Source organism: Triticum dicoccoides, chromosome 1B (assembly GCF_002162155.2).
Source record: "Triticum dicoccoides isolate Atlit2015 ecotype Zavitan chromosome 1B, WEW_v2.0, whole genome shotgun sequence".
Classification (NCBI taxonomy): domain Eukaryota; kingdom Viridiplantae; phylum Streptophyta; class Magnoliopsida; order Poales; family Poaceae; genus Triticum; species Triticum dicoccoides.
Genome location: NC_041381.1, coordinates 11,972,544 through 11,996,623, shown reverse-complemented (window position 1 = coordinate 11,996,623; position 24,080 = coordinate 11,972,544). Strand labels below are relative to the sequence as shown.

At 44.7% G+C, this 24,080-nt stretch overlaps 1 protein-coding gene and 1 long non-coding RNA gene across 2 annotated transcripts in view; one reads left to right on the top strand and one right to left on the bottom strand.

The window, feature by feature from the left end:
- Positions 1 to 4,677: 4,677 nt before the first annotated feature.
- The window catches only part of LOC119315862 (wall-associated receptor kinase 2-like), a 50,325-nt gene continuing 30,922 nt past the window's right edge, over positions 4,678 to 24,080 (bottom strand). Inside the window, exons 4-5 of the mRNA XM_037590321.1 lie at positions 6,069 to 6,230; positions 4,678 to 5,666 (exon numbers count right to left, since the gene is read on the bottom strand). Of these exons, the coding sequence (XP_037446218.1) occupies positions 4,678 to 5,666; positions 6,069 to 6,230 (1,151 nt within the window). The remainder of the gene's footprint in view (positions 5,667 to 6,068; positions 6,231 to 24,080) is intronic.
- Positions 22,987 to 24,080, top strand: part of LOC119315872 — a 5,717-nt gene continuing 4,623 nt past the window's right edge. Inside the window, exons 1-2 of the long non-coding RNA XR_005152805.1 lie at positions 22,987 to 23,076; positions 23,791 to 23,881. This is a non-coding gene — a long non-coding RNA (uncharacterized LOC119315872). The remainder of the gene's footprint in view (positions 23,077 to 23,790; positions 23,882 to 24,080) is intronic.

The window sequence follows — 24,080 nt, the reverse complement described above, 5'->3', positions numbered from 1 at the left end:
ATTAGGATTTTAAAGGGTAGGTCCGTCCTTTTTAAAAAAAATCCGCTCGCAATATGTTCATTCGTGTCAACCCCCGATCCAGTCTCATCCCCGATCCACTCGTCTCCTCTCACCACGGCGTCCGCCGCTTGCAACACCGTGGACTGCCGGTTCCTCCCCGCCAAGAGCCACACCACGTTGGCCGCCGCTTGCCACGCCGTGGACTGGCGGTTCCTCCGCGCCAAGAGCCCCGCCCTGCCCGCCACAGTCCTTCGTCGCCGGATGTGCCCCGCGCGAGCCCTTCGCCGCGGGATGTGCGTCGCCAAGAGCTCCGCCCCGTGCCAGCCCTTCCTCACCGGGTCCCCGTCCAGCGCGGACAGCCCTTCGTCGCCGGATCTGCGCCGTCAAGAGCCCCTCTGCATGGGCACCGCAGCTGGATCCCGGCCCCGCGGTAGTCCTCCCTCAGCGATTGTGGCCCCGCCTGGAATACTCCCATCCAGCAAACCTCCTGTAGCGCCGAGCCATCTAGCTCATCGGTGCAGGGTCCATCACCAAGTGTTTGCGTGGTTTGATACGGAGAGTTCATGAAATTTTGTTTCTTTGCTTCTATGGATCACATAAACAGGATTAGGACCAGTGGATGAGCTGACATGAACCTCGCCGGGTTAAATTCATTTACACTGATTTCATTTATATTTTCTCTGCAAAGTGAAGTGATTAATATTGTTACGGATGCTGGATTTAATGTGTCTGACACACACATTATTTTGTGATGTTTTATCAGGTGATGTGATCAGCATCCACTCATCTAATCAACTGGAAGAAATATTCACAGCCGCGTCAAAACTGTCAAAGCTTTGTGATTCTGTATTTTACTGCGACATGGTGTGGACCATGTCGTTTTATGGGTCCTGTTTACAATAGCTTAGCTGAACAGAACCGGAATGTCGTATTCCTTAAACTGGACATCGATGAATTAGGCAATTTTACGGATATCTCGCAAACACCGTACATTATTACCTTTAGTATAGTGCCGTGTGGAGTAGCAAACTTGGGTTGATAACCTTTGTGTTGTGAAAAGCTGTTATAGTAGGAGATTCAGACTACGTATTCATTATAACTTTTAAGTTTTAACTGCCTTTACATTCAGTTTGCACCTGTTTTATATTTGCAGTTATGGCTTACATTTGAGGATCACTCCGATGCTGAGGCACTAACTATTGATCGCACAAATGTATTCCATGTTTCCCTTTGTAGGAGCAATCCTTTTACGTGCCCTATTGGTTGAAAGGTACCATTTTTCCCTGTTCTGTTATTCTCTGTAGGAATCTCGTGATGATGATTGCCTTAGTTGTAATTCATGGTACCAGAATGCTTGAAGAAGCTTTTATGATCCCTGGTTTGTTGTTTCGTAGTAGTTGATTATGCTTCATTTTGTGGTTAATGACTCTGCACACACAGATTTATCTAAACTATTTGGGTGTGTGTAATTTGTTGAAAAGTTTGTTGAACTGAAAATGGTCAAATAAAGCATGCCAGTGCATGTACATGTGTTTTAGAAAAATTGTACTGAACCCCACCTTTCCGTTTTTCATACAATTTTTCAACCTGTGGTTGAGTTGGTTAGGTGGACAGTGGTATCCCCAACCCACCAGGGTTCAAATCATGGTGCTCGCATTATTTCCTGGATTTATTTCAGGATTTCCGGCGATGCGCTTTCAGTGGGAGGAGACGTTCCCGTCGACGACGAGGCGCCTACGGTGACTTCGTAAATCTCAAGATGATATGCCGGCTCAGTCTCTCGGAGGTGCTCATAGGGGTAGGGTGTGCGTGTGTGCGTTCATAGAGATGAGTGTATGCGCGTGTATATGAGCGCTTGTGTTTGTACTGATGCTCAAAAAAAAAACTTAACAAAATAACTTGCAAAATTTTGTGGCTCAAAAAAAAAAAAACAGGCCCATTTTAGATTTGTAGACCACATGTGAAAGTATACTGTTATGAATTTTTTTTGTTGGACAGGAGGGCGGTGGCGTTCGAGCGGACTGCGTCTATTGCGCATGCGAGGAGGCGGCGGCGGCGAGCGCGGGCGAGTCGGGTCGTGTGGACGTAGGGAACTTGATGGCCCTCCGATTTGTATTCTCCACCTGTGCTATTTTGTTGCAACAGAATCATGTACGAGATGTGTAAACAAACTTACCGCGAATGTTAGGTTTTATTTCTATAGCTGGGCCCTCACGTCCAACTGTCAGCGCCCAATTCTTCTTACTGCCGCTCTCTACACCTTCTATGTGAATGCCAACAACTGAATTCGTGGGCTTGGATGACCAAGATCGGTATTTGTGGGCCCGAACAAGTAAGACCGGTACTTGTGGTCTAAACAACTAAGAGTGATACTAGTGAGTCCGAATACTTGTGGGTCCGGACAACTAAGATCGAGAGTAGCAATGCCGAACGAGTAAGACCGTTACTTGCGGGTCTGGATGACTAAGATCAATACTTGTGGATGGGAACAATTAAGATCGATACTTGTGGGTCTGGATGACTAAGATCAGTACTTGTGGATGGGAATAATTAAGATCGATACTTGTGGGGCTAGATGACTAAGATCGATACTTGTGAACATGAATAAGATGGGTACTTCTTGTGTCCCGAGCAGTAAGATTGAAGTAGCGAGGCCGAGCGAGTAAGACAGTTACTTGTGGGTCCGGATGACGAAGATCAATACTTGTGGACGGGAACGACTAAGATCGATACTCGTGGGTCCAAACGATTAAGATCGATACTTGTGAACAGGAATGAGTAACATCAGTACTTCTCTTGTCCTGAGCAGTAAGATTGAAGTACCGAGCCCGAACGAGTAGGCCCGATAGAAGTGAGCCCGAAGGAGTAAGACCGATGTTTGTGGGCCTAAATGAATAAGACTGATACTTGTTGGTTTGGGTGACTAAGATTGATAGTAGTGAGCCCGAACGAGTAAGATCGATGCGTGGCAGAACCAAGGCCACCATCTATGGGCTCGGATGGTAAACCAAGAATATCAGGGCGGCGGAATGAGGGCTGTGTGTAGAGCAGGTACCGGCTTAAAGCAGGGATGTCCTCTCGCGCCATGATTTTCGAGTCACGACTCATGCGAGTCGCGACTCGGGATTCGAGTCGACACTAAGTTGAGTCGATATTTTTTTGTGACTCGTCGACGAGTCGCGCGACTCAAAAACCATGTCCCACGCCGAGCTCCGTCGTCCAGCCGCAAGGGCCCGACTGGATGGGGACGCCCACCTCCATCGCCCCTCCTCTTACCAGAGATCCACAGCGAGAGGGGGCCGTGTCCGGCATCAAGCGCCGTGTCCTGGCACGTGAGATCCGGCCCGCGTTGTGTCCCCCTCGCAAGGAGATGACGTGGCCCTGCCGCCGTTGGCGATGACCGGTCAGTGATTGGGTCGTCCGGCCGGGCATTTGAGGGGGTTTAAGGCTTCCGGTCACACATTTGCGAGTATGGTGAATCAATTTGTTGTAGGTATGGACGTATGGTGAATCCATTTGTGAGGTGGCTAGCTTTAGAATCAACGCATGCATGTTTCCGTGGTCACGCATTTTAAGAACTGACGGTGATGGAAATTAGTAGGCATGCAGCAACAGATATAGCCACCACCCGACGTCTCTCTTATGGTAGTAATTAGACACTGTACACGCCCATGGTTTGAAACTTCGGGTTCAAACTGTATATATAGAATGGTCTGGATGGGTTTGGACTGAAAATATGTACAGTTTGGTTTGGTTTGGATTGCGCCCCTTGCTGTTTGGTCTAATCTGGTTTGGTTGCTGGACTAATACACGTATGGATTGGGCTGGGTTTAGCCTGGATTTCAAACTATTCCCAGGTTTAATCGCAACTCTACCATCCCCCACATCGAGGCCACCTGTCCCGCCTGGTTTCACAAACGCATTTGTGGAGAAAAAAGGTTCAGTCCCAGTTGTCCAACATTGAGCTTGAACCAAAGGTGCACATCTTGACATTGTTTCATTTCTATAGTTATTAGATGTCAGCAAATGCAGGTAATTATCATCTAATAAGTGCTAACTCCGTGGTATGCACAGTTAGCTGCTAACCTGTTTTATTAGAAAAAATTACTTTAGTTGCTTTCATCTTCTCTCCGATCGACATTGGCTGGTCTAAAAAGTGTAGTGAAGTATGTGACGAATTGCTGCTAACACATTTTGCTCATATCTTGTGGATTCATCTTTTCTTTTTCAATAATATCATTGACATGAGCTCAACATAGCATACTAGTGGACTTATCCCTAAGCCTGGCTAGCGCACATGTTTCAGTTTCAGTCACACATGTTTTTGTTTTTCTAGCGTGTGCGATGCCTACATCGCGTGCAGTTCGACGTGTGTGACAGATCGGGCCTAATAGTACCATTTTGGTGATGTATCTAACCCATACATTGTTATGGAAGATGATGTTTTGTAATGATCTCGTTGAGCTCTGCAGGAGCAAGATTAAATCACTACCGTATTACAATATAGTATGGTATGGAAATCAATCCATGCATTTGGTCATATGAAATATAAAGTTACTCACTACAGTAGTACAAATTTCTTGGAACAACAAATACAACAATGGTTGAGACACTGATAGTTACCTATCTTATTCGACTTAACATACATGCTGTTGAAACTCCCATCCGGAAACAAACTTAAGGATTACGGGACCTATGCAGCGCGACAAGGCGCCCTGCAACATCTGTCATTGATGGTCTTTTATCTGCATCAAGGTTAAGACAATCAACAGCAATATCTACCAACTTGTAAAGAAACTCCAAATCTTCTGTGGTTGCAATTTCCTTATCAAAGAGCTCAGTCATGCTCTCCCCATTTTGGTGACACTCTAGGAAGCTCCTCACAAGGCTATTATTGTCAGAATGAGTGGCCCTCCTCCTGCTAATGAGCTCTAAGATGACAACCCCAAAACTGTAGACATCACTTTTGTCGGTCAATCGACCTGTTTGTAGGTACACTGGATCCATATAAGACATGTCACCTATGATGTTTCTAGTGTGCTCCTTTCCTTTTGCAATCAACCTCGATATGCCAAAATCCGCAATCTTTGGGGAAAAGTTCTCATCCAGGAGTATGTTTGCTGGTTTAACATCACCATGCAGGATTGTGTTGTGGGTTTGTGAGTGCATATAAGCTAGACCATGTGCTGAGTCTTCAAGAATACTTAGACGTACATCTAAGTCAAGAAGGTCCTTGTTGTCAGCTCTATGAAGATTGTCTTCCAAGCTTCCTTTGGAGATGAATTCATAGACTAGCATAGGGTTATCCACTTCGAGGCAACAACCTATAAGCCTTACGATGTTCTTGTGGCTGACTTGAGATAGGATGGTGACTTCATTTGGAAATTGCTCCTTCTCTAGGACACTACGACCATTTGGTTTCTTTACTGCGACGATAACTCCATCAACTACACCCTTGTAAACTTCACCAAAGCCACCTTTACCAATTACATTGCTACTCTTTAAAACTGGTTTGAGATTCCCCCTTGTGTAGATCTTAATAGTTCTAGCCTTCTCTAATGTAAGACCACCATTCTTTCGGTAGAAGTCTTTGGCCTTCTGCTTCTCTTTGCGAATAACAATAAAGAATGCCAGAAATGCCAAGACAAGAATGCCACCTATTGCACCTACACGGGTAAAGAAACAAACTTAACTGTTGTAATAATAGAAATTTCTGGTCATTAGTTAGTTGCCATCAAACTTAACTATTGTAATCATCAAACTTATTTTTTGAGTTACGCTTGGTTTGAAACACGAGCACAGTTTGAAAAATGGATAGCAAGATACTTGGAAGTTGAATGTAACTGTTCAATTAGGGGTCCTAATATGGCACTTCAATTGCGAGTCTCAAACTATATGAAATACATATTGGAAAAGAGATAGTCGGAAGAATGATTCAACTAGGTTTGTGTATGTATTGTGAGGCGACTGAGATAGAACAATTTATGCATGCATAGTTAATCCGGAAAAACAATAAAGTACATAGAAAAGTAACTTGTGTGTACGTAGGACAGGAGTATGATGTTTACCTACGGAAATTTGTGCTGCAAGTGGGAACTTTTGAGTGCATCGTTCGGTTCTCGGGTCACGGCTCTGATAACCTGCAGGACATTCGCATTCGTACCCTCCTTCTATGTCCGAGCATACACCGTAGCAACTATACTTGGCTGTATTTGCGCATTCATTTATGTCTGTGTTGCAGAAATTCACAAAGTGATAGTGTGCAATTAGGACATTTACAAAGAAAGAATGTCATAGTATAGTTGTAACTAACACTTTCTACGTTCTAAAATACTTGAAGTTATAGGTTTGTCCTCAATCAACCATCCGTATGTTTGACCAAGTCTACCGGAGTGTACTCCCTCCGTCCCAAAATTCTTGTCTTAAATTTGTCTAAATACGGATTTACCTAATACTAAAACGTGACTTGATACATCTATATTTAGATAAATCTAAGACGAGAATTTTAGGCCAGAGGGAGTATATGAACATCTACGACATCAGATCAACTGTATATAATATGAAAAATATTTTATGATGAATCTAATGAAACCGACATGATACTGTAGATATGTAGATATATATTAGTATTTTTTTATACATAGACTTGGTCAAACTTAAAAGTTGTTTGATTTAGAATAAAACTAGAACTTCAATTATTTTGAAGCAGAGGAAATTGAGTATTATTAATTATACATATACCATATAAGCAAGGCATCTTACTTGTGCATCCGTTGGGCAAGTAGGAGTCGCCCTCGTAGCCACCGGAGCACTTGCAGTTGTAGCCAGGCCCATTGGTGGAGTCGACGCAGTCGCTGTGCCTGCTGACGCAGGCGTACTTGTCCGTCTTGGCCGCTTGCTTGCACGACAGTATGTCGCCGGAAACGGAGCCGTTGCCGCGGATGGCCCAGTCCAGCCACACCAGCGAGGTCCGGTTTTTGTCCATCTTGAGGTCGGACCGGCGGAAGGTGTAGTTGTTCCTGTCGACGAGGAAGGCATAGTCGCACGGGCTGTAGTCCATCATGGCGGCGTGTTCGTACTCCCGGAAGTTGAAGTAGTTGTCGGTGAGCCCCGGCGGGATGCTGACGTGGCAGCACCCGACACCGTCGCAGAGGCCGTCCTGCGCGCTCGCCGAGTTGTTGCAGTAGGACATGCACCCGGTGTTGAAAGCGTTGGCGTCCGTGCCACCCTCGGTCCTCTTGCTGGCCACGAAGCCGACGGTGTTGCAGCCGAGGACGACGAGCTTGTTGTGCGTGTTGGAGATGCGGTACACGCCGTCCTTGTTCATCGTCGTCTGTGCATAGCTATAGTTGACGGCGTCATTTGTACTGGTGGCGTTGTAGCACTGCCACCCGATGGGGAGCATCACCTGCGACTCGTCTGGATCCAACGTCAGCTTGACCACCTGAAGGGACGTACCGGCGAGCACGGGGCCGTTGTTGATGCACTCGATCTCGAAGCCCTCGCGGAAGCAGCCGGGGCCGATGCCGAAGGGGTAGGGGATGTCCACGCCTCCACAGCTCGGCAGGCACCCACCACGAGTTGTGGTCGTGGTGGTAGCTGCCGCTGCCGCTGCTGCAAGGAGCAGCAGCATGGTCGTCAATGCCGTCCACATTTGCTGCATGCTGGTCGGCCGTATGTTGGTTTCCAGCAAGTCACAGCTTTATAAGAAGCGAGCATACTCCTGTTCCTGTACAGGTGGTCTTGAGCTGGAAGCAAGCTTACCTGTCCTGTCTGCCATGCCATCCACATCAACATTAGCACTCTAATTAAGTTTTTGATTTCCTTTTTATTTTTTGAGAGACACTCTAATTAAGTTGTTACCACTATTTGCTTTGGGGGACACAGTCATATAGTGTGTGTGTGTGGACCTTCTGTGAAATTTTCCAGGGTTCTCAAATGCCCTAACTCGACGGTTTGTAGACATGCAGATACGGCGAGAAGAATTACCATGTATTCCAGCAGGTTTTTACTATCGGCGAGAAGAATTTACTATTGTCGAACTAAATGAGCAAGAAGTCGCAAGCGACGACGGCAAAGGAGCTTCCTTGACCTGAGAACGACGAGGACAAGTGAATTTGGGTGATTCCCTAGGCTGCGTACTTGGGTGTTTCCGGGAAAATTTGGATCACACAGTCCAGTAATATCGGAAATAGAAGTCCAGAAATTCCGAGCTTCTATTTCTAAACAGTACCGGATGGTGGCGGCCATGACAAGGCCTGGACTATACCGAAATAGAAGCGCTCTATCTCACAACAGTGACAGATGAGTTCGGGCAGGAGCGCCGTCCAGTTCGGTATAACTCGCATAGGGAATAATTGCATTTGTGTACGTAGCGTACACCACACATTTACCGCCCCCCTTATTTCTTATAGTAAACGACTTGCATTTGCTACCAGCAGGTTTGACCTTGCAACCCCGACTAATGAGCCTGGTCGCATTGAGCAGATCGAATATTTGCAGTTGCACTAATTATTAACCTGATATTTGCTGGTGGATGATAACGAGAGAAAAGTTCATTTCTCAAGAAAATATGGCCAAAAGTCCACCTCTAGGGATGCCAGCACTATATATTATGGAGGTCTTGAGGACTTGCTACGTCCTGGCTGGTCGTTTTTCTTATTGTTGGACAGCTACTGTACTTACCTACCACCTAACTGCCAGCTCCCTAAAACAGAATATAGTGTAGTTATTAAAATTTGCATTGCACATGCCTCGCTTTCCATGACCAGTAGTAGTCGGGTTTCTATATTCTTCCTTTTTCAATATATCGTATGCATACTTCTGCGTATATTCTAGAAAAAAATGATTATGCAAGACACGCTGTAGGTATGACGTTGTTGTTTACGAGCAATGTTTTTAATCAACTCGAAACTAGCTGGTGCTTACGAAATGAAAAACAAAATAAGCTGCATTGCACATGCGTCGACTACAATGACAGCTGTAGCAGGGTGGATCAGGAGAGTAGGGTGTGGTATCAAGAATATTGCTTCGTGTGGAGTGGGAGGCCTTGTTCCTGGTGTTGGATAGGTGGACTTTGGGTGTGTAAAGTCTTTAAATTATTTTCGTGTTGGACGATGTTGAGTGCACTGCCTTTGTGTTGTGTTGAGCACGTCAATGTAGCCGGTTTCTATGCCCTTCCTTCAATATATGATATGCCTGATTGTGCATATTTCAGGAAAAGAATTACACACGGTGAGCTGAAAGTATGATGTTGTTGTAATGTTTATCACTGATGGTTCAACAAGCTAAAAACTGGGTGGTGCTTACGAAAGGAAGAAAGTAACATGGCAAATTAAATTATCATTTAGAAAGCACAAAGATCGTTAATATACACCATCTTTTCCACGGCTAACCAATATAACACGTCTAACAAGCTGTAACATCTACGCACTAGTGAAACAAAAGTTAATTCACTACTAGGAAAAATCTTATACACAGAATCTTACCGGCAGCGCTCTTCAAAATACGACGCTACTGCTATTTAGCAGTAGCGTGTGCCAGAAAAACGCGCTGCTGAAAGAAAGATAGCAGTAGCGCGTCCTCTCCAAACCGCGCTACTGCTCTAATTGCCATAACATCGCCGTCAATCTAGTTATAGCAGTAGCGCCCTATTCCACACCGCGCTACTGCTATAGATGTTAGTAGTAGCGCATTTCTATAAAGCTCGCTACTGCTAAGTTCAGTCCACAAGTTTAGTCCCACCCTGCTCCACGAACAGGGTGTTTACCAGCTTAAATATGTTACTTCTCAGACTATCACAACCACTTTATGTGTAGAATTTGTGGCCGCAATATGAGTCTTCTCCGGTAGTTCCTATCGGAGAGGACTCATATTGACAATTCAGATTGTACACAAAAAGATCATTGATGGCCAATGTATTTTTGCATTGACAGACAATGTATTTTTGCATGCTTACACTTAGCAGTAGCGCGTATCCTAGCACAGCGCTACTGCTATTCTCCTTAGCTGTAGTGCTTTTTCGTACCCGCGCTACTACTAACCTTACCTTATCCCCCCACGCGGCCGACCCTCTCTCTGACTACCTCTCCCTCTCAGTCACTCTTGCCCGCGCCGATACCCGTCATCGTCTGTCGCTGACGCCACCGTCGCCCGTCCGCCACCGAGGTACTCCCTCCTTCCGTCCCTCCTCCTCCCACCGCGCCCACCTCCCTCCTCCCATCGCGCCCTCCTCCCTCCGCCTGCGGCCGCCCCCTCCTCCCTCCTTCGCCGGCAGCCCTCCTTCATATATATTCTGCTAATATTAGCAGAATAACTATTCTGCACACCACTTCCGCACTGCACGCTAAACGCAAGTGCACTGCATCTTCTTGACGACGAGCACTGCAATATAGAATAGTGAACTTCTCGTTGGAAAAAACTGCACGCAGTGTTTTTCTGGTACTGTTTTTCGCTCTAATTTTTTGATTGTTTATCGGAACGAGGCGTATAATATATCGTTGAAAATCTATGGATTAGGCGCAACTTCGACATGTTGAACAGTTTTCGAGATTCCACACGGTTTAAGAGCAGTTTTGAAGATGGTGCGGCGGATGACGAGTGGCAGCGAGCGTTTTTTCGTGTTTTTTTCTAAACCGCTTGTCGGAATGAAGCAAATGATACGCCGTTGGATAGATATCGTCGAGGCGCATCTTTTTCATATATAAATCTTTCTCTAATTCGTTACGATTGAAGAGCAGTTTCAAATTTACTAAATCGCGGAACTCTGTTTTTCAAATTTTTTGAAATTTTTGGTACTGTTTTCGGTCCAGTTTTCTAACCGTTTGTCGAAACGAGATGTACGATACGCCGTTGGAAAGCTATGGACAAGGCGCAACTGTCATATGTTGAAATGTTTTTGGGATTCCTTACAGTTTTTAGTTAATTTTGAAAATCGTGCGTCTGACGTCGAGAGGCAGCGGCTGTTTTTTCGTGAAATTTTTCCGAACAGCTGGTCAGAATGATTCAAATCATATGCCGTTGGAAAGATATCGACGAGACACAACTTTTTCATGTAGAACACTCTCTCTAATTCCTTACGGTTTAAGAGCAGTTTCGATTTTACCGAAAAGCGGACACTCTGTTCGTCGCGAGACCAAAATCGTCGTATGTACTGCATCGAACAGAAGAACGCATTGCTTCAGACAAAATACCGCACTGCATCAGATGGGCAAGTGCACTGCATGGTTTCTTTTTGTTTAAACGTATTTTTTCTCGGACGAGGAAAGAAGAACGCACTGCTTCAGACGAAATACCGCACTTCATCAGAAGAGACAAGTGCACAGCATGATTTCTTTTCGTGGGACATAAATTTTCCCATACGAGTTTTTGTTTTTGTTGTCTTTTTTTCAACTTTCTTTTATGAATGAGAGTGGACCTCAAAGACAAGGGCAAGTGTGCCGCGACTTATATCAAAGTGAACCGCATTATCATCTTGTTGTTTCGCTAATTTTTTTGCATTTTCATGTTGGGGGCAAGTGGACAATATCACTCTCAAAAGTGGACCACATCTGAGGACCAAACGCACTTCAAAATGAACCACACATATTTTTTGTTTTCTTTTTTATTTTAGAAATTCTTCCGCATTTCGAGGATGAGGCGAGTGGACCGCTAGGACAAGAAAGTGAACCACACCGTTTTTTGCTTGTTTTTGTTTTTTTATCTACCACCGTGTGTACCCTGAAATTTTAACATTTGGAGTGAGCTGCAACAAACTGCCCTGTGCCGTAGGCAAGTAAAACCAAAGTGAGCTGCTAGGGGAAACCGAAGTGAGCTGCAAACGAAAGTTCTCCGCCACCGTGTGTACCCTGAAGCCAAAGTTCTTTTTTCCAGAGCAGCAAAGGAGAACTCTGGAGTGAACCACCAAGTTTCTTATCGAATAGTATTTTTTAGAACTTACCAAACGCAACCCTATAAATTGACATAAAACCCACTGAAAACAAAATGAAAAATAAATCAAAGCCGTATGTCCTCGGTCTAGTTGATTTGACCCTGCCAACACCAAACGAACTGCGAGCCTGACGATGGTTAGCAGCCCGCCCGCGATACAGAACAACTTGTCAATGAACTGAGCCAACATCACAACGTGAGCTGCATGTACACACAGGACACCCTGACCAGCATACACACACCAGCCGAACCTCATCTTCGATCAAGCTAACTTCACCAAAGCACCTATCGGCAAGGAAGGGAAAATACCAAGCCGCAATGGGGCACAGCCGAACCGCACGACTACGACATTCATAGGCAGAAATGCCACCGCGACTCCCCTGCTGCATCCGTCAAAGTATTTCACACCACCGTCCTTCTCTATCCTGACAAGTGAACAGCAAGAAAGAGGTGGCTGAAGAAGGGAACCGCACATCTACAACAAATAAACTACAGAAAAATTCAAAAAGTACTGCATAACCTGCTCCGGCGTACTGCACGGTTGGGCTCGTCCCACATGTGACCATCGACGGTCGTCAGATGCAGCCTGCACGCCTGCAATTTTTTTTTCGCCCACCTGTTGAAGGTGGAGAGCCAGAGAGAGGCCAGGCAGATGAACGGCAGCGCGGTGGCTGTTGATCTCAGCCGGGGTCGGAGAAGACGCCCCCTGGAGTAGTGTGACCACCATGGAACTGTTGGCTCCTGCTGGATGGATGTTGCACAAGACGACCCCGTCGCGTGGGATCCCTGTATTGCAAGCCTCCCCATGCCGCCAATGATCCGTGCCGCCGGCATCTTCGTCGATGAGCCGTGATCCACCAAAAGCGTCGAAGCTAGATCCAGCCATGGCAGAGGCAGATCCAGGAAACAGTGGGGGAGGAAGGGAAGGGGAGGGAAGGCACTAGACTTGTGCTCGCCGGTGTTAGGAGGTAGCACCAGGAGGGGTGGGGTGGGTGTCGGCTTGCGAGGTGGAGGGGTGGCGCGCCACGGGGAGAAGGAGGCAGGGGCGCTGGGAGGGCGCGACGGCCGGCAAGGTGGTGCGGTTGGAGGTGAGAGGCGGTGTGCCGGCGTGAGCCCGGGCTAGCGGCGGGGTGGGAAGGCAGGTGGTGCGGCGGCCGGAGGGGAGGCATGTGTCCGGGGAAGAAGGAAAGAGGGGAGGGAGGGAGGGAAGGTGCTGGGGTAGGAGGCCGGAGGGCACCGGGCATGCGGCCGGCGGCGAGACCCTTCGCCCCCGGTAGGAGAAGGTAGGGGGTCGGGGAAGGTGAGATCAGAGTGGCATGGGGTGACCTCCACGCGTCCGGGGAAGAAGGGAAGAGGGGAGGAAGCCGGCGGCGCCGAGGGAAGTAGACTGGATGGGGGCGGCGCCGGGGAAGGAGATCAGAGGCAGGAGCTGGGCATGCTGCCGGCGGCGCGACCCTCGGCCCCCGGCGGAAAAAGCTACTAGGTCGGGGGAAGAAGGTGCGAGAGAGATGGGTGGTCGTGCTAGCGGCCATGGGGATTTTTTAATTTGTAGCTGCGGTTCGTTTGGGGTGGGGCGGCGTGACCCTCGGCCCCCGGCGGAAAAAGCTACTAGGTCGGGGGAAGAAGGTGCGAGAGAGATGGGTGGTCGTGCTAGCGGCCATGGGGATTTTTTATTTTGTAGCTGCGGTTCGTTTGGGGTGGGTAGGGTGGTCGGTTTGGTGCTTTTAGCGGTGCTCAAGTGTTAGCAGAATAAGAAAGTGGTGTGTATAATAAGGTCTTAAGGGGTGTTATCATAATAGACCCACCATATGTGTATATATATATATATATATATAAAAGATATTTTCAAATGTTTTCAACCATTAAAATGCAATGACCATCGATAAGTGGCCTATGTTTTGCCGGAGTGTTGATTAATTTCCGTTTCGGCAAATTTCAGGCGCTCGATATGTCCTTTTTTAGCAAAGGTCATGCCGGATTTTTTGGGTTTTGCCGTCGAGTTATAATCTTTGAATTTTGAACACATGGGATGTCTAATGACGATGGGATCCCGGAGTGCGGGTACTGCTATGATGACCGGGGAGTGTGTGACAGGTTTCCTCACCTACAAAATGATAGGTTTTTCACCTTCGATGTTTGTACGGTACGCAACGACAAGCATTTCATCGTAATTAATATCATCACTTGTGCTTTTTTTGTTCAACGTGTAATTTATGGATTTTTTTCAATTCGATTTGTACATCCCGTACCATGCTAGACTATATGTATTGGAGAAGCTTGGTTTTGGTTTAGATGACTTCGAGGATGTGGAGACGAGGAGGGCTCACTTAAGAACTAAACATGGTTATGAGTTTCTTGTTAAGTTCTACAATGCGGTCGATTGCTCCCATTTCGGTTGCTCTAATTGGGAAGCTCTCTGCAAGGCATATGGATTTGAGGAGGGAATGCGAATAAGATTTGATATTCATCCCGAAGATTATGATGATGATGATAATATCGACATCTGGGTGGATGTGGATATGCCTCAAGTTTTACCTAGATGTGAGTTTGTCAAACTAATTTGTTAAGTTCAGTAATTTATGTTGTTAATTGAAAAATATTTGGTGTTTGTCCGTACTAAACTTATTTATTTATAATTGTCAGCTTATTTCTTCTCTTCAAGAAATACTCGGTAGGTAGTAGACAGCACATACTACAGCTATGACTCCAAGCTTAATTGTAAGGAGAAAGGTTATCTTGTCTCATTCATAGAAGATGTTGAGGCCTTCAAAACCAGTCACTCTATCAGCCCAAATTATACTAGATACGTGCCACTAGTCCACAAATTGCTTGATGGTAACTTCATTGCCAAAAATTTGGTAAGATTTTGTTAATGATGGTAACTTCATTGCATACATTATTCTTAAGTAAACTACATTGCTAACTATATATGTTACTATTTTGTTTTTGAACAGAGGCTCCCGAAGCAGGTTGTGCCTGACATGCTATTTACCGAAGGTGATATGCATATGGTTAGCTTACGACCAACTCCTTCGAAGTCTTACCATACTGCATACTCGATTTCTTCAAATGACGGAAGACTCAAAATCAAAGAATGGAGCAAAGTGATGAATGCACACACGCAAATAATTGGAGACAAAATGAATGTGTGCAAGCCACAAGTTGGAGATAGGTTTATGTCCATTCTCCATTATGGTGAAGGACGGGTTTATCTATTTTATGGTATTTTAGCTAGGAGAGAGGAGTAGGTCCTAAGTATTAAGAACAATTAGTTAGTGTTTATTATATATGACTACAATGTCTTAGACTTGATGGTGATGCTGAGTAGGACTAGTGATTATGAGTACTATGATGATGAGTAGGAGGAGTTGTTATTATAACTAGTGACGAAGTTATTATATGATGTCTCATCATGGACGAAAATGATGATTATGAGGAGTTATATGACAATGATATATTATGATGATAAGTTGTTAATGATATTATGATGATGATGATGATGATGATAAGTTATTATGCCATTGGGTGAAAGAACTGCAGATTAGTTTCAAATGGATGGATCCAAAGTGACCATTGGTTACTTTGGATCCATGCACTTGAAACTAATCCAAGGTTCTTTCACCTAGTGATTTAATAACTCATTATGATGTAAAAACAATCTTTATATTGCTACTGTAGGAAAAATTGTATACAAGTGTATGAATACGACCTAAAATTCAAAAGAAATGGAATATAATAGTAGTAGCGGTTGTTTTCGAAAGCGCTACTAGTAATTAGCAGTAGCGATTTACTTGGAAAGCGCTACTACTAAGTAGATATAGCAATAGTGAGTCCCAGTAGGCACTACTGCTAAGCTTTAGCTATAGCGCTGTATCAGTAGCGCGCTTATCCGCGCTGTTGATAGGCCAAAAACTAGCGCTACTGCTAGGCTTTTCCCTAGTAGTGATTATTAATATAGCATTCCAACATGCATGTCTGTGTTCATCATGACTATGCGAACATGATTACTGCTGTAGGTATTGTGGTAGTTGTGTACATACAATACACGAGTTGCATGTTCAAAAGACTTGCACGCGTTTTAGAAGCCACCATTATCATCGGACCACTGACTCATCTTCAGGAGAGAGATCCGCATCATCCCTGCCTGGCCAGACATCCGTTGACGCCACCACGGCGCCCAACAGCTCCACCGCCCTGCGCTCGTCCACCCATACACGAAGAATCTGGAAGATATGTCGTGCGTAGCACCTACCAACCAGCCATGACTCAACGTAGCACCTACTGGCCAGGCATGACTTGACGGCTCCACCAAAGCTCTGTGCAAGACGAAGCCGCAACACCTCCTGCCTTAGTCTTCCAGCGGTGCTCCCCAAACGACGCTCCCAAGAGACAAACAACACCATAGTACCGCCATCGCCCGATCTGGAAGACCAGATCCTAGGGTTTCACCCGAAGCAGCAGAATGGGCCGACAATAGTTACTTGATGATGCGCTCATCAAGGTAACGACGCAAAACGCCGCCATCACCCACCAACGGCTCTGTTTTCACCGACAACTATGTCTCCAAGACTCGTAGCGGGGACTAGATGGCGAATCTCGAGATCCGACCACCCAGCCGCAGGCCGACCACCTCAGACAGAAGAGATGACCACCACAGTCGGCTGCACTAGTCAGAACAGATCTGATCGGAGGTGCCTCCGACGTGACCACTAGGCTCTCCATGCCGCCGACGCCGATCCAAAGGCAGATGGTGCGCCACTTCTGCCGACCATAGCGCCGCCGCCGCCCGAACAGGGCTGGCCGACGCGCCCGCAGCCCGGCGTTGCCTCCGTCGCCGCAGCGATACCGCCATCGTGTTGTGCCGATCGTATCGGGCACGCCTCCACACGATTTGAAGCCCCGCACAACCCCAGATCCATGTAAGAGAGGCGATGTCCTCCGCCACTGCCATCGGCCCCCGGGCTTAGACCGGCGGTGTCCCCCGACGGCGGCGAAGGGAGGGGAGGAGGCTGGGACGCGCCCTGGCGGCTAGATTTAGGGCGCCGCCCGAGTCACCCTACGTGGGGACGACGTGGGGGCTGGTGAATGATAACGAGAGAAAAGTTCTTTTCTCAAGAAAATCTGGTCAAAAGTCAATGGTTACATCCACCTCTAGGGGTGCCAGCACTATAGATTATGGAGGTCTTGAGGACTTGCTATGTCCTGGCTGGTCGTTTTTCTTATTGTTGGACAGCTAATGTACTTACCTACCACCTAACTGCGAGCTCCCTAAAACAGAATATAGTGCAGTCATTAAAATTTGCATTGCACATGCCTCACCTTCCATGACCAGTAGTATTCTGGTTTCTATATTCTTCCTCTTCTTCAAATATTATAAGCATACTTCTGTGTATAATCTTGAAAAAATGATTATGCGCGACCCGTTCAAGGTATGATGTTGATGTTTATGAGTAATGTTTTTAATAAACTCAAAACTAGCTGGTGCTTACAAAATAAAAGATAAAGTAAGCTGCATTGCACATGCATCGAATTCAATGACAGTTGTAGCAGGGTGGATCAGGTGAGTAGGGTGTGGTATCGAGAATATTGCTTCGTGTGGAGTGGGAGGCCTTGTTCGTGGTGCTGGATAGGTAGACTTTGGGTGTGTATAAGTCTTTAAATTGTTTTTGTGTTGGACGATGTTGAGTGCACTGCCTTTGTGTTGTGTTGAGCACGTCAATGTAGCCGGTTTCTATGCCCTTCCTTCGATATATGATATGCCTGGTTGTGCATATTTCAGGAAAATAATTATACATGGTGAGCTGAAAGTATGACGTTGTTGTAATGTTTATCATTGAAGGTTCAACAAGCTAAAAACTGGCTGGTGCTTACGGAAGGAAGAACAAAGTAACATGGCAAATTAAATTATCATTCAGAAAGCACAAAGATCGTTAATATACACCATCTTTTCCACGGCTAATCAATATAACATGTCTAACAAGCTGTAACATCTACGCACTAGTGAAACAAAAGTTAATTATTAATATAGCAATCCAACATGCATGACACAGTCGTGTTCATCATGACTATGCAAACATGATCAACTGTTGTATGTATTGCGGTAGTTGTGTACATACAATACACAAGTTGCATGTTCAAAAGACCTGCTTGACCTCGACCGAAACCCAAGCAGAAATTAGTTTTGCCGGAAAAACCCAAAGAAAATAGTAATTTGAAACCCAAACAAATTAATGCAGATGGAGTCACAATCTCCACGTTAGTTCGAGTCTGGTTTTGGTCACAATCTCCATGTTAAAGATGTCTTGGGTTTCAATGTTCATCTCTAGTTTCCATTTGCCCCTATCCACTCAAGCTCATCCGGATATTTCATAACTGGAGTTGTTGGCCGATTTCTCCTTCAGCCATGATGTATGTCATTATTGGAGGTGGCCCTTATCCTCTAGTGCAAAAGCGGCTGTGGCATTGGCCGAAGCGGAAGTGCCAGCCGACAACGCCATTGACCGTGCTCCACGCGGGAGGAGGAGGCCAGGTCGAAACTTCCCTCCTGCGCGAGCGGTTTCGGATGGAGGCCGCTCCATATCGACGCCCCAGCCTCCAAATATGGAGACTTCCGGGTTTGATTTGGAGTATGCTTCATAAATAATGTAGGCTGAGGGACGTATGGCAACTCTGCTTGAGTGATCTTTTCGGAGGCAATCTTTGTACCGGCGGTTGTTACGCCGCTCGGCCTGATATGACGACTCTACTAGAGTTGTTATTACATGATACACATACTTCTCTGTATTCTAGAAAAATGATGATTGAGCAAGCTCGAAAGATGGCATTGTTGTTTACGAGTAATGTTCATCATTGAAGGTTCAACAAACTCAAAACTGGCTGGTGCTTACGAAATAAAAGACAAAATTATGTGGGTGAAATTTTGAAAGACCCAACCGCACCTCACCACTTCCATTCCCTTCTCGATTCCGGCAGTTGGGCTTCCACTGATGGGAAAATATAAGGCAGCCGCGATTGTTGCATGCTGTCGCCAGCTAGACAGTAGACACAAAGGAACTGCTCACTCTATCTCAGTTTATAAGTCTTGCATGTCTATCTAGGTCGTCAATTTAACTTATATAATATAAATTGTTTAACATAAAATTATATCATTAGAAAATACAATATCTACAGTTTCTAATGATATATTTTTTGTAATGTATATGCCTCTTATTAAGTTGTCAAATTAACGACCTAGATACACGCGCAAGACTTGTAAACTGATATGGAGGGAGTATCGTATTTCTGTCATGAATATGATTGAAATGGGTTGTTGCCCAGTTCAAAGGAAAAAGCTAGGCACCAAGGAGAGGTAGTCAGCTGACAGCGGGCGACCGAGCCCACATTCATGCCAGGCAGAAAACTCCATATACTTATAGCTAGACACACATCCACAAAGAGCCGATCATTGCAGCAAAAGTCTTCCCTCATGAGTTCACAATTTGTGCTGGATCTAGATGTAGACTGGGATCAGTTTAAACATACATTAATTAAGAGGTACAGCTAAAGACGCGGAAGTGATCATTAAGTAATGTGCAACTAGCTGGCACTTAATGAATATTTGTTGTTGCACTAATGACCCCGATATTTTTCTGGCGGATGATAATGAGAGACCAGTTCTTTTCTCAAGAAAATCTGGTCAAAAGTCAATGGTAGATCCACCTCTATCAAGTGGTGCCAGTACTATAGACTATGGAGTTCTTGAGGACTTAATACGTCCTGCTTGGTCGTTTTCTTATTGTTGTACAGATAATGTATTTACCTACCACCTAATTGCCAGTTCCCTAAAACAGAAAATAGTGCAGTTATTAAAATTTGCATTGCACATGCCTCGCCTTCCATGACCAGTAGTAGTCGGGTTTCTATATTCTTCCTTTTTCAATATATTGTATGCATACTTCTGCATATATTCTAGAAAAAATGATTATGCGCGACACGCTGTAGGTATGACGTTGTTGTTTACGAGTAATGTTTTTAATAAACTCAAAACTCGCTGGTGCTTACGACATGAAAGACAAAATAAGCTGCATTGCACATGTATCGACTTCCATGACAGCTGTAGCGGGGTGGATCAGGAGAGTAGGTTGTGGTATCGAGAATATTGCTTCGTGCGGAGTGGGAGGCCTTGTTCGTGGTGTTGGATAGGTGGACTTTGGGTGTGTACAGGTCTTTCATTTCTTTTTATGTTGGACAGTTGATATGTTGAGTGCACTACCTTGGTGTAGTGTTGAGCTCTGTGATTGTGCATATTTCAAGAAAAATGATTACATATGGCAAGCCCAATGTATGGCGTTGTTGTAATGTTTGTCATTGAAGGTTCAAGAAGCTAAAAACTGGCTGGTGCTTACTAAGTGAAGAACACTAACATGGCAAAGTACATCATCACTTAGAAACCACAAACATCGTTAGTATACATCATCTTTCCCGCGGCTAATTAATATAACACATCTAACAAGCTGTACCATCTACATACTACCGAAATAAAAGTTAATAATTAATACAACATATATTCCAACATGGATGACAGAGACGTGTTGGTCATGACTATGTAAACATGATCAACTGCTGTAGGTATTGCGGTAGTTGTGTACATACAATACACATGTTGCATTTTCAAAAGACTTGCACCCCTGCTTGACCTCGACTGAAACCCAAGAAAAAATTATTTTTGCTGGATAAACCCAAAGACAATAATAATTCAAAACCCATACAAATTAATGCAGCTGGAGTCACAATCTCCACCTTAGTTCAAGTCTGGTTTTGGTCAGAATCTCCATGTTAAAGATATCTTGGGTTTCGGCGTCCCATCTCTAGTTTCCATTTGCCTTTATATATCCATCAAGCTCATCAGGGTTTTTTGACAACTGGTGTTGTTTTTGTTGTTGTTGTCCAATTCTTCCTTAAACCCTGATGGATGTCATTCTTCGAGGTGGCCCTTATCCTCCAGTGCAAAAGTGGCTGCAGCATTGGCCGAAGCGGAGGTGCCAGCCATACGGACACGCCATTGACCGGGCTCCGCACGGGAGGAAGAGGCCAGATTGAAACTTCCCTCCCGCGCGAGAGGTTGGGGATGGAAGCCGCTCCACATCGATACCCCAGCCTCCAAATATGAAGGCTCACGGGCTTGATCTGGAACATGGCATGTAAAGTATGCAGGCCGAGGGGCATATGGCGACTCTGCTAGAGTGGCCTTTTCAGAGGAAATCATCGTATCGACGGTTATTAAGCTGACCAGCCTGATATGGAGACTCTACTAGAGTTGCTATTACACGATACACATACTTGTGCATATTCTAGAAAAATAATGATTGAGCAAGCTCAAATCATGTCATTTTTATTTACGAGTAATGTTATCATTGAAGGTTCAACAAACTCAAAACTTCCTGGTGCTTACAAAATAGAAGACAAAATAATGCAGGTCAAATTTTGAAACACACGAACCACACCTCACCACTTCGCTTCCCATCTCGATTCCGGCGGTTGGGCTACCACTGATGGAAAAATATAAGACACCGGTGATTGTTGCATGCTGTCGCCAGCTAGACAGTAGACACCAAGGAACTGTCGTATTTCCGTGATGAATATAATTGAAATGGGTTGTTGCCAGGTTCAAAGGAAAAAACTGGGCACCAAGGAGAGGTAGTCAGCAGACAGCAGGCGACCGAGCCCACGTTCATGCCAGGCAGAAAACTCCATATACATATATCTAGACACATCCACAAAGAGCCGATCATTGCAGCAAAAGTCTTCCCTCGTCAGTTGACAATTTGTGCTGGATCTAGATCTAGATCGGGAACAATTCAAACATAGGATAACTAGAGGTACAGCTAAAGACGCGAAAGCGATCATAAGTTTAATGTGCAACTAGCTGGCACTTAATGAATTAATTTCCAGCTGTTAGTCACGAAGTAGTACTAGTATAGTGATTAAAAACCATCATGCTGACAGGAGATCATTGGTTCAGTGTTGCGCCCCATAGTGATTATACATCGGCCAAGGCCAACTGATGCTCTCCATCGCAAGGGCTTGCACTCCGGCCATCTCTTACAGGTTAGCGTTTCTTCTTTCTGCTTCTACAATATTATTCCAGTATCTCTTTTTACCCCTTCTGAACTTCTGTGGATTGTTTTCGATAAAGGCCACTTTGTATTGACTCATAGTTTATTCAATATATACTATGAACACACACCCCTCTGTGGATAGTTAGTTGATCGATGATGTAGCTAGAGTTCTACCAGTATTTTCTTGCGAATTTGTACTTTGGGCTTACTTTTGCTTCCGACCCCAGCTTTGCTCAGCTCTCCAACTCCGAGTTTATATATCCAGCTATATGCTGTGTGTGTTAGTTACTTCTTCTACACACACATGACCACTTAAAAAAGAGTCTCGATCTTGAAGTGATGGAGTTCTCGAACTTGCGTGTGTACTAACCTTAAGTAGTGGAGTATATATGTAGTAATGTTCTTCTTTTTTCGGAGTTGGTCAAACTATATCCAGATTGAATATCAAGAACTCATAATCCTCCTGAGCTCCTCCTATATGTGTAAAACATTCAAGGCCAACTGTTGGTCAAAGGCATATCCGCATGAAACAAAGTGCAGCATGTATTTTGTATAGGTGGCGGTATGTCGCTAGTGAGTTGAACTGCTTGTTTTTCCATTGGGGTTACTTCACAATTAATCACCTCACGATCATCATAAGTTTTAGAACTTATGCCAAACATGGTTGCATATATACCGAACATTTTTCTTTGGAATAAATCATAAAGCATCTTTTTTGCGTATATTTTTTATGCAGGGTTTCAGCACATCACTGGCCATCGATCTCACTAGATGTTCTAGTTTGTACTTCGCAGTTGCAGCTGGTTAAGTCTCACCAGTAGGTATGACCTTAATTTTCTTGAATACTCGTAAGTTTATTTGTATTCACTTTTACCCTACTACCTATTTTGGTTATAATAACATATTGAATTATGGAAAAGAGGGGGTAGTAAATTATATTGGCTCAGTACTGCGCTCCAGAGTGATTATACATCTGGATCAAGTCCCACATCGGCCAAGGCCAACTGAGGCTCTCCATCGCAAGCGCTTGCACTCCGGCCGTCTCTTACAGGTTAGCGTTTCTTCTTCCTGCTTCTACGATATTATTCCAGTATCTGTTTTTACCCCTTCTGAACTTCTGTGGATTGTTTTCGATAAAGGCCACTTTGTATTGACTCATAGTTTCTTCAATATATACTATGAACACACACCCCTCTGTGGATAGTTAGTTGATCGATGATGTAGCTAGAGTTCTACCAATATTTTCTTGCGAATTTGTACTTTTGGCTTACTGTTGCTTCCGACCCCAGCTTTGCTCAGCTCTGCAACTCCGAGTTTATATATCCAGCTATATGCTGTGTGTGTTAATTACTTCTTCTACGCACACATGACCACTTAAAAAAGAGTCTCGATCTTGAAGTGATGGAGTTCTCGAACTTGCGTGTGTACTAACCTTAAGTAGTGGAGTATATATGTAGTAATCTTCGTCTTTTTTCGGAGTTGGTCGAACTATATCCAGGTTGAATATCAAGAACTCATAATCCTCTTGAGCTCCTCCTATATGTGTAAGACATTCAAGGACAACTGTTGGTAAAAGGCATATCCGCATGAAACAAAGTGAGAATCTATTTTGTAGGTGGCAGTATGTCGCTAGTGAGTTGAACTGCTTGTTTTTCCATTGGGGTTACTTCACAATTAATCACCTCACGATCATCGTAAGTTTTAGAACTTCTTCCAAACATGGTTGCATATATACTGAACATTTTTTGCGTTTATTTTTATGAAGGGTTTCAGCACATCACTGGACATCGATCTCACTAGATGTTCTAGTTTGTACTTCGCAGTACACCTATAGGGTTACACCTATAGGGTTGTAGGTAAGACCTTAATTTTATTGAATACTTGTAAGTTAATATGTATTCACTTCTACCCTACTCCCTATTTTGGTTATAATAACATATTGTATTATGGAAAAGAGGGGGTAGTAAATTAATCAACTTATGTCAATCTGAATTGTTAAGATGTCTGGCATTCGATCTTTTTTTACTCGCCATGGCTTCTTCCCCCACTTGACTT